This window comes from Miniopterus schreibersii (genome assembly GCF_964146895.1).
Source record: "Miniopterus schreibersii genome assembly, chromosome: 1".
Classification (NCBI taxonomy): domain Eukaryota; kingdom Metazoa; phylum Chordata; class Mammalia; order Chiroptera; family Miniopteridae; genus Miniopterus; species Miniopterus schreibersii.
Genome location: NC_138101.1, coordinates 165,409,679 through 165,425,649, shown reverse-complemented (window position 1 = coordinate 165,425,649; position 15,971 = coordinate 165,409,679). Strand labels below are relative to the sequence as shown.

Below are 15,971 nucleotides of genomic sequence, written 5' to 3'. Positions count from 1 at the left end.
CGTGTTGTCTGTTCTGCTAATTTGTGTAAAGCCACTCACAGTTCTGAAAAATAAGACTTTTTAAAAGGAGTTTTCCTGCCTAAACATGAATTTATTCAGCCTACGAAATGACAGATTAGAAGCTAAAAACAGGTCATAGTATAATGATAAAGGGAATAAACTAATACTGTGATTTTAAGATGGTCTCTATTATTTCAGTTAAACAGACAACAACCTATATTGCAACTGGTTACAAATATGATCAGGAGAACTGCAAATAAGTCAATTGTGAATATATCCAAAGAATTCATGCATATATTTGGTATTAAACTAGCAAGTATTTGGTGTAGACTTGGTGTCTAACACTTCCAGTGGCTTCTGATCTGATTAAATGTGTGCAGTTTTACACGATCGACCCTGGAAGCATTCTGTTTGTCCTGCAGGCCCTTCTGTTGAGCTACCTTGTATTTACAAAGCACCTCTAGACATTTTCATGATATATCCAGAAATGGAATTAGGGAGAGAGCGTTTTCTGTGCCCACAAAGGCACGGTTATGGGGCAGATATAATATAAGGTGAGTGACCCAAGCAGTGCAGAACTTTGTGCATTTATGCAAGCCGTCACTGAGCAGCGCAGATTTGTAGCTGGTAGGGTCAGAGGGCCTGAGGTCAGGCATGGGGTACGCATGCTGTGGCAGCTGCCAGTGAACGGAGCAGTTCATTGTGTCAGTTCAGATCCTCTGAGAAGCAGACCCCAGAAGGAATTAGGAGTGTAAGTGATATATTAGGGAAATGCCTGTGGGAGATAAAGGGTAGGGAGAGCAGGAGAAGGTGTGACACCTTTGAAAAATAAAGGGGAAGGAAGGAGGATTCTCAGGAAAAGCCTCAGACAGCAGTGTGGCTCTGAGCAGGGGGCCAGGCTGCGATGGGGCCTGAGGCTCAGAGTTGCTCACGAGGAGTCCCAGCTCTCGTTCTGCACAGTGGTAGCACCCTAGGGAAAGCACGGCCTCTGTCCGGACTCGGAGGTGGCAGTCCTGCCTGACGTTCTCTAAAGGGACATCCGAGCCATGTGCTTCCCCAGCTGCCTCAATGATGCTTCCAGGGTCAGAAGGACAAATTGTGTTTGAACCCAGGCTCCACCCCACTCTGTAAACAACTTTTCCTGATTGATTACAACTTGCTTTAAAAACCACCAGAGACCTTTATTGCCTAGTGAAAGATACTCAGAGAAGTATGATTTATTACTTTGAGGTCATGGTGCCACGAAAGCATGACTGAATATGTATGATTGATTGTTATAGGCTATAATGCTTCGTTCATTCATAATTCATCAGACTCAAAGAGATTTGTGTTTGGATTTCACCCCTACTGCTGTCACCTTGGACAAGTCACTTCTCTCTCAGCCTCATTCACCTCAAGTCCAAATGGAGAGGGTTGCACTAAGTGATCTCTAGCGTCCTCCCGTTCAATTAATCTGTCATTTCCTTCCTTTAAAGCTGGAGCCTGGTAAGGCAGGGAATAGAATGAGTCTGTTCCCCATACATTTTAAATTCATATGAAACACAGGTCATCTTCCTGTCCTCTATTTCAACGACTGCCACAAAGATTGAACTAGGTTGTCCAAAGCTTACTTCTTAGACCCATCTCAGCTAATTATCAGCTGATTTGTTCAGATCACTAACATAACTATTCTTCGCGGAACTGTGGAAAACCTAGCCTAGCATTTTAAACATCATGTGTAATCTGTCTTCATGCACTTCCTGTTCCATTGATTTTTTTACCGTATTTGAAATCAGATCATTGAATAACCTACACTAAACTTATTCTGATTGCCATTTTTTAATGGGTACAGATTCACATTAGTCACTTTGTTGGCACATCATATTTTATTATTCTTAGAGCAGTGGCTTGATCTGATACATAAAAGATCCGCGTCCAGATCAAGGCAAGGGGCACAAAGAGAAGTCAACATGGACATGACACAGAGGACCATCGGCCTGGATGCTGCCAGCCTTCCAGATTGTCCCAAGGGGAGGAGAATCCGCAGTGCCCCTGATGCCGCCCGGCCCCGGGGCCCCCGTGTTGGTTTAGGCCTTACTCAGTTTGGGTCAGTGATAGAGCCAGGAACAGGTTCCCGGTTGCTATCCCCCAGCCCCTTGTTCAACCTACATCGTCACACTTGGGAAGCGGTGAGCAACTACTTCGGTTTAATCCCGCAGGTGGTCCTGGCCCTGCCCTATGACACCCCGGTGCCCGGGTATATGAATAACACCGTCAACACCATGCGCCTCTGGTCTGCTCGGGCGCCCAACGACTTTAACCTCCAAGACTGTGAGTGCGGCACGGGGGGGCCCTTGTTCCTTAGAGCGTGCGCTTAATCTTTTTGATCTCAGAAGCAAGTTAGTACTTTGCTCTGGAAAGGTGGCACAGAGCAAGGGTCTTGGGGACTAGGACATACAGTTTCTCTTTGATTGCTAGTTAGAAGCAGATTGAGCTTGAGAAAGAAAAGCCTTGAGTTTCTGATCTGAACTCCTCGGTGACTCAGCAGCCACGTGAAGGAGCAAGTATGGATGACTTTTTTTTTTTAAATATATCTTTATTGATTTCAGAGAGAGGAAAGGAAGGGAGGGAGAGAGAGAGAAAGAGAGGGGGGGGACATCAGTGATGAGAGAGTCATTGATTGGCTGCCTCCTGCACCCCCTGACTGGGGGTCGAACCCACAACCCGGGCATGTGCCCTGACCGGGAATCAAACCCCGATCGCCTGGATCCTAGGTCGATGCTCAACCGCTGAGCCACGCCCGGCCGGGCTAAAGGACATTTTAAAAGCCGTCCTTCAGTGTGGCCTCCTTAGACTGCCATGTGGGTCACAGCATAAGGGTTTATTGAAATCCTTTTGGGATTTGGGGAATTCTGGGAATCCCCCATGGTACGCAGCACACATCAGGTGAGGGCGAGGGACTTTGGTGGCAGTGGCTGGCTTGTCCGTTTGCTCAGTTTTCTAATGTTCCTTTCAGTTAACGTTGGAGACTACATTCAGGCTGTGCTGGACCGAAACCTGGCCGAGAACATCTCCCGGGTCCTCTATCCCAACGATAATGTGAGTGGTCAGCTTGCTTTCTCAAGGGAAACAGGAGCAGCGGATTTTAGAAGCGCCTGTTCGGTAGCCCCCATAAAGCACAGCTTTGAGACTGATTTTGCCTCTTCGGTGCAAAGGAATCTCCATATCTCTTCCTGAGCTGTCTAGATTTCCCCTCCCACACAAGTAAGGGAAACAAATTTGTGCAGTTCATGGAGTCAGAATTGGTATTTTGCCCTTGATTAGTGACCCCATGACTAATTGGGAAGCTCTGTAAACAGATTTCAAAACAAGCCTGGATATAAAGGAGGAGTTGAAGCCCTGCTTGCTTTCCAAACAGAAATTCCATCCACACTCAAGAGTCTGGGGAGGTTTCCTGCCTGGCTCTTCCCCTCAATGACTAGGCTCTTCTGGCCCTCTGACCCCCGGGGAGGTGGGGCCCTGGCCCTCGGAGCTGACCCTGGAGCAAACACTTGTTTCCTGTCCCACTTATTCATCACTTTAGTCTTTTCCTTATAGTGATTATTCCTAAATTTACACTAAGAATAGCTTAGCTAAAAACAACAACAACAAAAAACACTTGGAATGGAATCTTAGATGACTGCTATAGATTCTTATTTGGTTTAAATATATTTAACCTCTACATGGATAAAATCATTTTTTGAAGATGTAATGATTTTCAATAATAATAATAATCTCAGAATTAACCATATTAGTACTCTGCTCTACAAAGATGGCACAAAACAAAGATTTGGGGACCAGGACATAAAGATTTGAGCACCCAGGCCAGATGCCCACTTGGTGTTAGACCGCAGTCTCTGAGGAGGAGTGAGTTTTGCTGTAGCATTTTCAGGACTTGGTGTGTGTTACTTTTCCTTTGGGAGAAACATTGTGACTTCAATACATTTCAAAGAAATCTCTGACCCAAAAGCAAAAGGTGGTTCTATTTCATGGTCAGTTAAAGCAAGAACCCTTCCAAGTCTGGGGGCTACCCTGCCTCGCCAATCCCAGCCTGCAGGATTGTTTAACTGGAAGGGGTTTGAACTCCATCCTGCTGTCTGCAGTAACCGTAGTTGGAAATAATCATCGACAGCAATTGACAGCATCTACTAAGTTAGCATGAGGTGCAAAGTTGACTAAATCCATTGAGTGAAGGGTAGCTCTCTTGCGCTTGTTTCTAAGTACAAGTTAATAAATCATTTTTGAACTGTAATTACAAGAACAAGCTCCTTCCTTCTCCCCAACTTGGCCATGCCCTAGTCCAGATGAGATTTTTCCAAGGATCTGTCCTCCCTCTGCAACAAGTTAGATATTTTTTTCTTGCTTAAAGCTCTTTGAAGGCTTCTGATCACCTCTAAGAGAAGTACAGAATCTTCAATGTGCTCTCTAAGTTCTTTGTTAATACCATCATGAGTTCTCTGACGCACGCTCCATGATCTTGCCCTGGCAGTGGGGTCCCGATGTGCAGGGCAACTTGCCCTGCCTGTTCTTTCTCACCTGACGGCCTTCCCCAGGCTTCCTCCTCCTGCAGGGAAGACTCTGGCCCTCTGTGCTCATCTGACAGATTCCTACTCATCTTTCCGGGCTTAGATAAAAAATTACCTGAGCACCCAGGTTCCCAAAGTACTGTGTATATACTAAAATATAACCTGAATTTTTTTTAAATCATTACATTTTACTTAAAGCCTTGTTTACACATCTCCCCCCCCCCAGTAGTTTGAACTTCTTGAGGTCAGCGATTATGTTTAATCATTTTATTTCTGGGATATTAAAAATTCCCTAACTCAATAACTGTTTAAATTTATTTTGGATGGATTTATAGTGCTTTTTTTTTCTTTTTTTAAGAATAATGATCTCATTATAATTTTTACCATGATACATGCCATTAGGAAAAAATGTAAGCAATATAAAAGAGTACTGAAAAGAAAGTAAAAAAAATTCCACCTATAAATTCTCATTGGTGATATCATTCCAGTTTCCTGTTGACTTTTAATTTTTTATTTGGTTTTTAAATATTTATCAAAGTTATACATGCACATAAAGAGAAAAACAGGTCTGTGAGGCTTATATAAAAATGTAGTCTCCCATTCTCCCATTTCCACTTCCCAGAAGCAACTACCTCCCTTGCTTTCCATTGTTTTCCTGGATTCTTACCTCCATATTTCTAATAACATGCTGTTGTTTCTTCTTGGTTTGCCCATTTTACAACTGTTTGTTGACTCCCCACTGTAGAAGACGAGAGCATCGCTCACTCCCTCACCTAAACTCCCACCTCACCGCACAAACGCATATTTCTTACCCCCTCTCTCTCCATATAATTGCATAGTAATTTTCACCAGCTCCTTAATTGGTGTTTAAATTATTATGACCATGCAAACGCTTCAGGATGCTGATCTGTACACATGTGTGTCATCATATAATAATTATTTTTCCTTTCCTTAAAAAGTTTTTGTTTTTCCTGGAGTTAATCCTTGTTTTGCTTGCTTGGGTTTCTGAGTACTTTTCCCTAATGTATCTTTCACTGCCCCTCAGCTGCAGAAATTTCCTCTCGATATATTCAGACACAAGAGGTATTCTGTTAACTCAGTCTTTTTGAAAAGCCTCCTCTGGATCTCTTCTGGTTGATGGCTCCCTTGTCATCTCAGGGTCTTCTTTCTCTGTTATTCTGAGGACCCCTGTGCTCATTGAGTTTCTGGGGTCATTTGTTTTCACATATTTCTTTTTGTTTGTTTATTTACTACCTTGTTTTGCTCATACACATGCTCCAGGGGCTTCCTGGGAAAGGACGTATGGACCTTGCACGTCGGAAAGTGTCTTATCCTGCCCTCACATCGATAAGTTTGCCTGGATATAGAACGCTCGGATTTTTTGTTGATGTTGTCTTCTCGTGTTCAGTATTGCTGAAAAGTACAGTGCGATTCTGATTCTTTTTAAATTATTTTTAATTTTTAAATTACAGTTGATGCAATTCTGGTTCTTGATCTTGTGTTTTGAATCCTGCTCTTTTTCCCTTTGAAAGCTTCTAGTCTCCCTCTCTCTAAATATACCCTCCCACCTCCCGCCTTCACTCAGCCCCTCCTTTCCTTTCCTTAGCCACCTGCTTCCAAGTTACTAAATTTGGGAAGGGGGTGCTTTGGTGTGAGTCTGTTTTCACCCATGGAGCCTGGGTATCCTTGTCGTCTGGAAACATAGCACTACGGCTGTCTAAGAAACAGTCTGGAACTATTGGACATCCTCAACTAGTCCTTTAGTTTTCTTACCTTTTTTTCTTATATTTATCATTTCTTCGTCTATTTGCTCAGACTTTCTGGGTGATTGCAACTCTCTCTTCCAATCCTTCTATTGGGTTTTTAAATTTTGCCAACATGCTTTAATTTCCAAGCAATCTTTTTTTCTCTAGATATTTTCTTAAAGCATCTTAATCTTATTTCTTGAATACACTATCTTTTCTAATCTATCTGAGGATATTGGTAATATTCTTGTATATTCTTTTTTCTAATCTCATTGTCCTCTGAGTTGGCTTTTGTTTGTTATTTTGACCTCTATCTTTCTTTTACAAAGTTTTCTTAGATATCTTAATGACTCTTAGCTGCCCATTACAGTTTACGGAAGGGGTACCCACAAGCTTTGGAGTAACTGTACACTTGGGTGGGGTTTGTCTGTGATCTGGGGGGGCCATTTCCTGGGGGAGCACCTCCTGTCAGTGTCTTTAGGTCTCCCTCTTGGCTGGTCAAATTCCCTAGAGAAGACTCTTGCAGCTTCTTTCCTGGTGGAATTAATATCGACTGCTTGTGCTCTGAAATTTGGTTGGGAGAAGATGACTGAGAGTCTCCGCATTCAGTACATACCCTTTCACTTCCACCCTTCCCCGCATTTTCAGTATGGGGTGGCACCCCGCCTTCACCCGTCCCTGCTGCCCTCCAGTCCAGAGACCCTGGTTGACCATCTCTACAGCAACGCCAGCAGCTTCTGTTTCAGTCGGGAAAGGAAACTGCTCAGCTGAGGGGACTGGGATGAGGTCTGAGGCTACTGCTTCTTAGGCTCTCAACTGACCTTTTACCTCATCTTGACCCCTACTTCCTAAGGCGACCTGGTGCTGTCATTTCCTGAGCCTCTGGGGGCTTTGATGTATAAATTGATTCGCTTTTTGGCTCTTTTCCAATATTCAGTCAGGATTCAGCTGTCCTGGGCCTCCTGGCTCAGTTGTCACTCTTCCGCTTTCAGCTTCTAAATTGTTGCTGTTGTCTTCTCCCGTTCCCTTCACTCTTTATCAGCGTGCCCTTTTAGTATCCCCTTACTGTCACTTAAACGGAGTTTCAGGAAGGAGCAAAGGCCAGGTGTCCAACCTGCCATCTTCTGCCAGATGTCCATGGGCTTTAGCCTTACAGCTCTCTGGGCAGAGACACCGGCCAAGTTTTGGCCACACCTACCAATGCGAGCCACTCACTCAGTCTCTCTGGCTTAAAGTTCTTTGAAGGGAAGGAGCTCAGACTGAAGCAGGAGTACTTCGTGGTGGCTGCTACCTTGCAAGATGTCATCCGACGCTTCAAGGCCTCCAAGTTTGGCTCCACGGATAGTGCCGGAACTGCATTCGATGCCTTTCCAGATCAGGCAAGTATTCAGTCTGTGAACTCAGGTGGGAACAACTGAGGGGACAAGGACTTCTATCAGATTTACTCCTCTATCTCAGTGCTAAAACAGTTGAGTAGTGCCCAGCAGAGTGGCTCAGCGGTTGGACATTGACCTAGGATCCAGGAAATCGAGGTTCAGTTCCCAGTCAGGGCACGTGCCTGGGTTGCGGGCTCGATCCCCAGTAGGGGGCGTGCAGGAGGCAGCCGATCAGTGACTCTCTCATCATTGATGTCTCTCTCCCTCTCCCTTCCTTTCTCTGAAATCAATAAAGGTATTAAAAAAAAAAAAAAAAGTTGAGTAGATCCCTGGCTGGCGCTGCTCAGTGGTTAGAGCATCGGCCCGCACACCAAAGAGTCACAGGTTCGATTTCTGGTCAGGGGCAGGTACCGGCACCTGGACTGCAGATTCAGTCCCCGGCCACAGTCGGGCCACATGCAGGAGGCAACCAATTTGATGTCTCTCACATCAGTGTTTCTCTTTCTCTTTCTCTCTTTCCCCCTTTCACTTCCCCTCTTCCATTCTCTCTAAAAATCAATGGAAAAAATATCCTCGTGTGAGAATTAACAAAACCAAAAAAAGTTGAGTAGGTATAGCGTGCTAAAGCGTTCCATGGGAGGTGGGCGTTTCATTTGGCCTTTGCCTAGCAGGCGTGGGGCTAAGGAAGCCAGACCCGGGCCGTCAGTCGCCTTCACACTGACATCTCTTCCTCCGCACAGGTGGCCATCCAGCTGAACGACACTCACCCTGCACTCGCCATCCCTGAGCTGATGAGGATTTTTGTGGATATTGAAAAATTGCCCTGGTCCAAGGTCTGGATAGTTTGGCTTCGTTTTCCTTCAATTAATCAGAATATCTGTGGTTGGGAGATTTTGCCAAAAGCTCCTTTTGTGATTTTTTAAAAATAAGTGACTGTTGCTACTTCAACAGTTAGAGGTAAACTTTGCCCTGGTGCTGACATTTCTCCATCTTTACTGCTTTACAGGGAGTTAAGACCAAGAAATGAACAAATACATTCCTAATGGGACTTACCATTTGGGTGTCTAAAAGCATTCTAAATTAAGCTCTCTAACCTCAGGATACAGTTCATTGAAAGTGCCCTATAGCTTTGGAAGTCAGTATTTTAAACATACTTTGTACTGTCTCACAATATTCCTTGAGTTTTTATTCTACAAATTTTGTTTATATAAAAAATAAAAGACATGGTAGAATAGTAGAGAAGATTGATCAGCATGCTGTCTTAAGTTTTGTCCATGAGTTATAGAACTAGCTGCCTTTTTGTACCCCAAAAACATATTCCCACTCTGGACCATTCTAGACACACTTGATTCCACTATGGACCACCATAGTGGAATCAAGTGTGTCTAACTATATACAAACAGATAGAATTGTCCTCTTGCAAATGAATTGTCCTGTTAAACAGATGGGAATGGAGGAAATGCCTGGCCGGGTGTGATGGGGTGTGCACCGGCAGGGCAGCCTTTCTTGCAGAGGAATCAGCTAAGCCCTTCCTTTCCCTCAGGCCTGGGAGATCACCCAGAAGACCTTCGCATACACCAACCACACAGTGCTCCCAGAAGCCCTGGAGCGCTGGCCGGTGGAGCTGGTGGAGAAGTTGCTTCCTCGACACTTGCAAATTATTTATGAGATAAATCAGAAGCATTTAGATGTAAGTCTCTTTGAGAGTTTCATGAGAATGAGGTCTGAGAGGTTTGGGGTGGCTACGGTGTTCCCTCTTACCAAACTTCGGACCTAAACATCTTTCAATCATTGATACATCGAAAGTATCCAAGTCTGGGTGGGACTCTAAACTGGAGGGATGGCATCTCCCTAACGCTAACCAGCCCCTCTCTGTGGAATTGAAGTTTTTATATATTCGCTCCATCAAATTTTTGCTTGGGAAGTGAATGTTCGTTCAAGGTTGCTTTAAACCTGAGTGACCAGTGAGTGAGGCCTTTCTCTTCCTTTGGCTAGAAAATCGCGGCCTTGTTTCCTAAAGATGTGGACCGTCTGAGGAGGATGTCTCTGATAGAGGAGGAAGGAGGCAAGAGGATCAACATGGCCCACCTCTGCATAGTGGGCTCCCACGCCGTGAATGGCGTGGCCAGAATCCACTCCGACATAGTGAAGACCCAAGTGTGAGCATCCATTCCTTGGTGGTGGGTCTGGCGTTGCTTCATCAGTGCAACAGTGCTAGTAAATCCAGGCTTGCTGTGGAGATGAGGAAAGGCCCTGTCAAAATGTTTAAAAAGTATTTTTTTCTATACAAAGTCACCTTCTCTTTAGAAAAGGCCTTCCTCTCTGAACCTAATTCTAGAGTAGGAGCCCAAAAGTAAAATTATTCTGCTGAGAAGTCTGGTGTATACGTCAGTGCAAGAAAATCATATGGGGGTGATTGGATTTGGAATTTTTCTTGCAACTATTTTGAATTGCAAATGGATTTCTATTTAGAATGACAGCCATAGCTGCCGTCAGCCCCTCCCTCCACCTTTATTTAATCTTTCTAAGCCCACACTTTTTTTGAATATAACTCTGAACTTCATCCTGCATGCAGGAACCTGCTGTTTCAGCCAGATTCAGTGATGTGTCCCTTCTGTCTCCAGATTCAAGGACTTCAGTGAGCTGGAACCAGACAAGTTTCAGAATAAAACCAATGGGATCACTCCAAGGCGCTGGCTCTTACTCTGCAACCCGGGGCTCGCAGAGTTGATAGCAGAGGTAACTGGGAAGTGCCGAGAAGGCAGGAGTGAGATCTGACTGGGATGCAGGAGCATGAACGCACTTATGACTTGCAAATCCAGTCTGTGGCAGGGCTGGCTTCATCAGTGTGTGGCCTGTGCAGTCCCACGAGGCTCTGTGCGTAATTTAATTCTCTGCTACAGTCATCTTGAAATGCTTAATTTTTGAACAAGGGCCCCCACCAATTAATTATGTACCTGGTCCTGGCTACAGTATTCATAGGACACACAGATGGCAGATGGTAACCCTGTTTAGTAACAGAGGACAATAGAAGTCATATAAATAACTAGTGGAACCTGGGTTCTTTGTCACCCTCTTGAGGTAGATTTCCTGTTTTTAACACTTAAGAGCGCTTAAACTACGTTGACAATACTCGCAAAGCATTTCCCGCACAGCATTTCTAGCCTCTCCTGTGCGTGGAGCCATCCCGCATATTGTGTGGTGGGTGAGCTGGTCTCATGCAGCTGAGTGTGAGCACTCACCACAGTGGCAGAAACTGCTCACTTGGCCTGAATGCCGCCCCTGACTAAAGCCACCACTTCCTTTAAACTGAAAGAAAATCGGGGAGGACTATGTGAAGGACTTGAGCCAGCTGACGAAGCTGCATGCCTTCCTGGGCGACGACGTCTTCCTCAGGGAGATCGCCAACGTGAAGCAGGTGAGGCTCCGGTGCGGGCTCTTCCCGACACGCGCTTTCAGGGTTTAGGCTCCAGTTGTTTTTGGTTTTGTTTTATTTTTCTTTTTAATCCTCAGCTAAGGATATTTTCTCCATTGCTTTTCAGAGACAGTGGAAGGGAAGGAGGGAGGTGGGGGGAGAGAGCAACATCGATGTGAGAGAGACATTATCTAGCGACTGGTTGCCTCCCGCGTGCACCCGATGTAGGGGGGCAGGGCAGGGGGTGAACCCGAAACCCAGGCACATGCCCTGGACCGGGAATGGGACCTGCGACCCTTCAGCGCTCAGGCCGATGCTCTGACCACTCCAGTTTTTAAAGCGGGGCCCCCCGATGCTTCTGCGTCACCAGGACGCCCCCACGGTGCCCTGTCTCCACAGGAGAACAAGCTGAAGTTCTCTCAGTTCCTGGAGGCGCAGTACAAGGTGAAGATCAACCCGGCGTCCATGTTTGACGTGCAGGTGAAGCGGATCCACGAGTACAAGCGGCAGCTCTTGAACTGCCTGCACGTGATCACCTTGTACAACCGTGAGTCGGCCCTGCGGCCACCGGGCGCCGCGGAGGTGGAAGCAGCACTCGGTGCAGGCCTCGCCACCCCGGCCACCACCCGCCCCGTGTCCCACCCTCTTCTCCGTCTTTTTCAGGCATTAAGAAAGACCCTAAGAAGCTGTTCGTGCCCAGAACAGTTATAATTGGTGGCAAAGTAAGTTGATTCTGTTCACTGGGGATGTGGGGGCCCTAACCTCGTGCCATTTCTCCACTCCCCGTGGCCGCCCTGTCAGCATGCTCGACATTCCTCCCCAAGGCCGCCCCAGGATATCACATGGCCAAAATGATCATAAAGCTGATCACGTCCGTGGCAGATGTGGTGAACAGTGACCCCGTGGTCGGAAACAAGCTGAAAGTCATCTTCTTGGAGAACTACAGAGTGTCTCTTGCCGAGAAAGGTAGTGCCTTCGTTGCAGACCGTGCAAGGCCAGGGCATGTTCTAGGGAAAGGTGACGGGATGTGGAAAAATGGGGCAGCCGAGCTCAGGGAGCCCGTGACTTGGGCTAGAAGGTGTCACTCAGGCAGAATACGAGCCTAAGCTAAGAGCTTTCAAGGTGACCCACGGACAGTGAGATTGCTGTCCCCAGAGTGAGTATCCCAGTATGCATTTCACAATATCGCAATATACATTAGCCAGCGCATTTTCCTCCCAGCTGGTCAGCGCTGGGGGGGGGTGGGGGTGGCCCTGAGGTTTTGGTAAAGTGCTGAATGTGCTCTACAAAAGGAAGGAGAAGTCTTCAGTTCCCAGTCCCAGTTTTGCAATAGAACACCAAGCCCCCAGATAATCCTCTGGTCACCTCGTTTGTTCATGTGGCAACAGGGAATGAGGACAGGCGTCAGGCTGCCAGAGCACGAGGCTCAGATGTGCCTCAGATGCCCCTCTGAGATCAAGAGTTGAGTTCCCACATGGGGACAGTCAGACTGGCGAGAAGCCAACGTCCCTTTCTCTGCCACTGGGACCTTTGCTTATTTGCATCACATGCCCACAAAGCACCACCCACATTCAAATGCCAGCTGTGTATTGACCCGTTTCCCGAATTGAAAAGGGAGCTTTCTCTTTCTGAGGTGTTTGTGGGTCCTCTGATGTTACTGTTTAAGAACTGTCCGCAAGAAGGAAAAAGAGCCAGGTTCCTACAGATGCCAACGAAGACATACCTAATCCACAAATAAGCTCTCGAAACAAAGCAGAGAATTAGTCCCAACCTTTGTTTTCAGAGAAAAGGGGCTGGGAGGACTACGGGCAGTACTACTTTGTGTGTAAATCAGGCTGAAAGGTCAGAGGGAGGCTTGGTGTCTGGCCCTAGACACACCTCAGTTGCATGTGGCTCATTTCCCTGCAGTGAAAGTGGGAGGGTGGGAGAAGTAGAAGGAACACAGGCAACCCAATTTCCTCTAATTGCAAAAGAACAGTCAGGAGAGACTGAGTTTTAAGGATCAAGAAAGAGAAGTTTCAATATATTATTTAAAGTTATAAAGAAGGAAAAATAAAAGTAAAACCGTAACAAAAATGGGAAGGGAGAAATGTGTCAGCTTTTATAGCAGAGGGTCAATAGATGCTATTTGAAGTTTATAGACCAAGAAAGAGTAGTATAAGCATACACTTATTTAGCACTGTGGTCATAGCCACCAAGATAGCACATCAAAAACAGACAAAAGTGGTTGTCTGAGTTGAGGGGAAGAGTGAGACCTGACCTTCACCATTTGAATTTTTATCTCGATGGCATGTACTACTTTAGTGATCAAAACAGGCCAGCTAAATAAATTCTTAGATAAAATAGAAGCAGATAGAGAGAGAATCACTCATTTTAACATTCCTGCCTTGCTTGCAGTCATTCCAGCCACAGATCTGTCGGAGCAGATTTCCACGGCAGGCACCGAAGCCTCGGGGACAGGCAATATGAAGTTCATGCTGAATGGGGCCCTGACCATCGGGACCATGGATGGGGCCAACGTGGAAATGGCAGAGGAAGCCGGGGAAGAGAACCTGTTCATCTTTGGCATGAGAATCGATGATGTGGCTGCTTTGGACAAGAAAGGGTGAGAGAACAGCTCTCCCAGAAGGGTACCTGCCCTCCCAGGTATCCCACTGAGGCTGAGTCAATGAAACTTGAGAGTGGACATCTCCCATAAGTCAGAGGAGCCTCCCGGCCACAGACTAGTCTTATGAAACCCAGCAAGTGAAAGAGGAGCTTGGGCCCCGGTGCATGGGGGTTGTCACTCTTTGGTATCAGCCAGTGCAGAGCTAGTCACTTCTCTGCTTCCTGTGATTTTTACCTTGATCAAAAGATGAACCAGTTTTTAGTTAAAGGTTTAAAACATCTAGTGCTCCTTTAAGATGGCAAAGAGATGGACTAAAATGTGGGAGGGGGTAGGTGTGGATGTACAGAAGCACCCAGGAATAGTTTCTCTTAGTGTCTGGGTAAGTTTATTAACCTGGATTCAAACAAGAAATAAAAGAGTGCTGCCCAAAGGAACTACAGGGGTCACAAAATTTGGAGGGTGTCAGGTATACTTCCTGATGCTGGGAAGTAAATTTTAACTCAGTAGCAACAAGTTTGGGGATCTGTGGGTCCAAAAACTGGTTCACTTAACACAATGCTTGTTTAGAGCTGTCAAGTCTGCTTTGAAATGATTCTTACTGTATTTTACCAGATTTGACTATTGCTCTGCAACTAGAACTTTTTAATCTATTATCAGTGTCTTCATTTACAAGGAATTAATCAACTTTAAGTGGGAAAAAATGTCAGGATCTAGTCAAATATTGTTGATACCCATATTGAACTTTATGACTTCTGCAAGTGCCGGTATCTGAATGCATCTTTCACAGCTAATGTGGTGTTATCAATCACAAACACTCACAGAGCCGCCGCCTTATCACACCCTCACCCCACAGGTACAAAGCAAAAGAATATTACGAGGCACTTCCAGAGCTGAAGCTGGCCATTGATCAAATTGACAATGGCTTCTATTCTCCCAAGCAGCCTGACCTCTTCAAAGACGTAATCAACATGCTGTTTTATCATGACAGGTGAGTTCCCCCAAGACGATGATGCTATTTTGGCCGTGAAAAGGGAGCAAGAACATCTTAAACCAGCTACAACCCAACCATGTCGATGAGCATAGATCTGTGATGGGATAAGCTAACCTAGGCTTGGAAAGAAAAATTAGATATTCTCTGCTGGCAATGCTAGGAAGCTAAGAATAAGACCCACACATCTGGTCGTCTTTTCTTGCTCCCACGGTGTACACAGCTTTCAGATGCATCCACGAGATGGTCTTCCGTGTGGGAAGGACCATAGAAAGATTGAGGGCTGTTTAAAGTTCTTGTGAATAGAAATGTGAGTTTGGTAAACCAGCCATGCCTGACATTAAGCAAAGGAGAATTTTAAATGGACTCAACACATATTTGTTAATGAAGCTTTTTGTTCTGATTTTTCCTTCCAATCACAAAAAAACAGGTTTAAAGTGTTTGCAGACTATGAAGCGTATGTCAAGTGTCAAGAAAAAGTCAGCCAGCTGTACATGGTGAGTATACCGCTGAGACTTAAAAAAGTAAATCAGCTTACTATGGGTAATTTTTTTTTAATATGTCTTTATTATTGATTTCAGAGAGAGGAAAGGAGAGGGAGAGAGAGAGAGAAACATCAATGATGAGAAAGTCCTCATTGATCAGCTGCCTCCTACATGCCCCCGACCGAGGGTTGAGTCCAGGCATGTGCCCTGACTGGGAATCGAACCTCGATCTCCTGGATCCTAGGTCAATGCTCAACTACTGAGCCATACCAGCCGGGCATACTATGGTTAATTTAAAATTTTGTCTTTTTTTTATTAAATCTAAATAACAGGGCCCACTGACCCATCAAAAAGGGAAGTGAGATAACGGTCTAACTTGTTCAGATCAAAATTTGACTTTTCCCAAGTTCAGGCAGAGGTTGACTTGACATTTCAGTAGCGGTTGTAAATGTTTTAATATCCAAGTAAAAAAATCACAAATAATTTGATATTTATTGAGCCCCCACCATGTAGCAGGTATGTCCTGGAAACTAAAGGTGTAAAGCCAAATTGAATACTCGTTTTACCCACTCATTTGTTCAGCGGAGAGGCACTGGGGCCTTCTGCATGGCAGGCACTGTGCTGAGCACTGAGACCCCAGCATGGACAAAGTCAGGCCCTCCTTCCCTCCCCTCAAGGAGCCTGTTTAGTGTTCATCACCAAGGTAGCTTTTTAAAGTAAAAATACCAGTCCTCTCAGAGAGATCCTGACCTAGTAGTGGGTGGGATCACTCTCAGTATTTGAAAAACCTGCTAAAATGATTCTGATGCT

At 45.5% G+C, this 15,971-nt stretch overlaps 1 protein-coding gene across 1 annotated transcript in view; it reads left to right on the top strand.

The window, feature by feature from the left end:
- Positions 1 to 15,971, top strand: part of PYGL (glycogen phosphorylase L) — a 36,646-nt gene that overhangs the window by 18,389 nt on the left and 2,286 nt on the right. The window contains exons 6-19 of the mRNA XM_081122807.1: positions 2,199 to 2,310; positions 2,996 to 3,078; positions 7,525 to 7,668; positions 8,406 to 8,498; positions 9,209 to 9,355; positions 9,661 to 9,824; positions 10,290 to 10,404; positions 10,982 to 11,083; positions 11,480 to 11,627; positions 11,744 to 11,802; positions 11,905 to 12,046; positions 13,478 to 13,685; positions 14,542 to 14,676; positions 15,107 to 15,173. Of these exons, the coding sequence (XP_080978933.1) occupies positions 2,199 to 2,310; positions 2,996 to 3,078; positions 7,525 to 7,668; positions 8,406 to 8,498; positions 9,209 to 9,355; positions 9,661 to 9,824; positions 10,290 to 10,404; positions 10,982 to 11,083; positions 11,480 to 11,627; positions 11,744 to 11,802; positions 11,905 to 12,046; positions 13,478 to 13,685; positions 14,542 to 14,676; positions 15,107 to 15,173 (1,719 nt within the window). The remainder of the gene's footprint in view (positions 1 to 2,198; positions 2,311 to 2,995; positions 3,079 to 7,524; positions 7,669 to 8,405; positions 8,499 to 9,208; positions 9,356 to 9,660; positions 9,825 to 10,289; positions 10,405 to 10,981; positions 11,084 to 11,479; positions 11,628 to 11,743; positions 11,803 to 11,904; positions 12,047 to 13,477; positions 13,686 to 14,541; positions 14,677 to 15,106; positions 15,174 to 15,971) is intronic.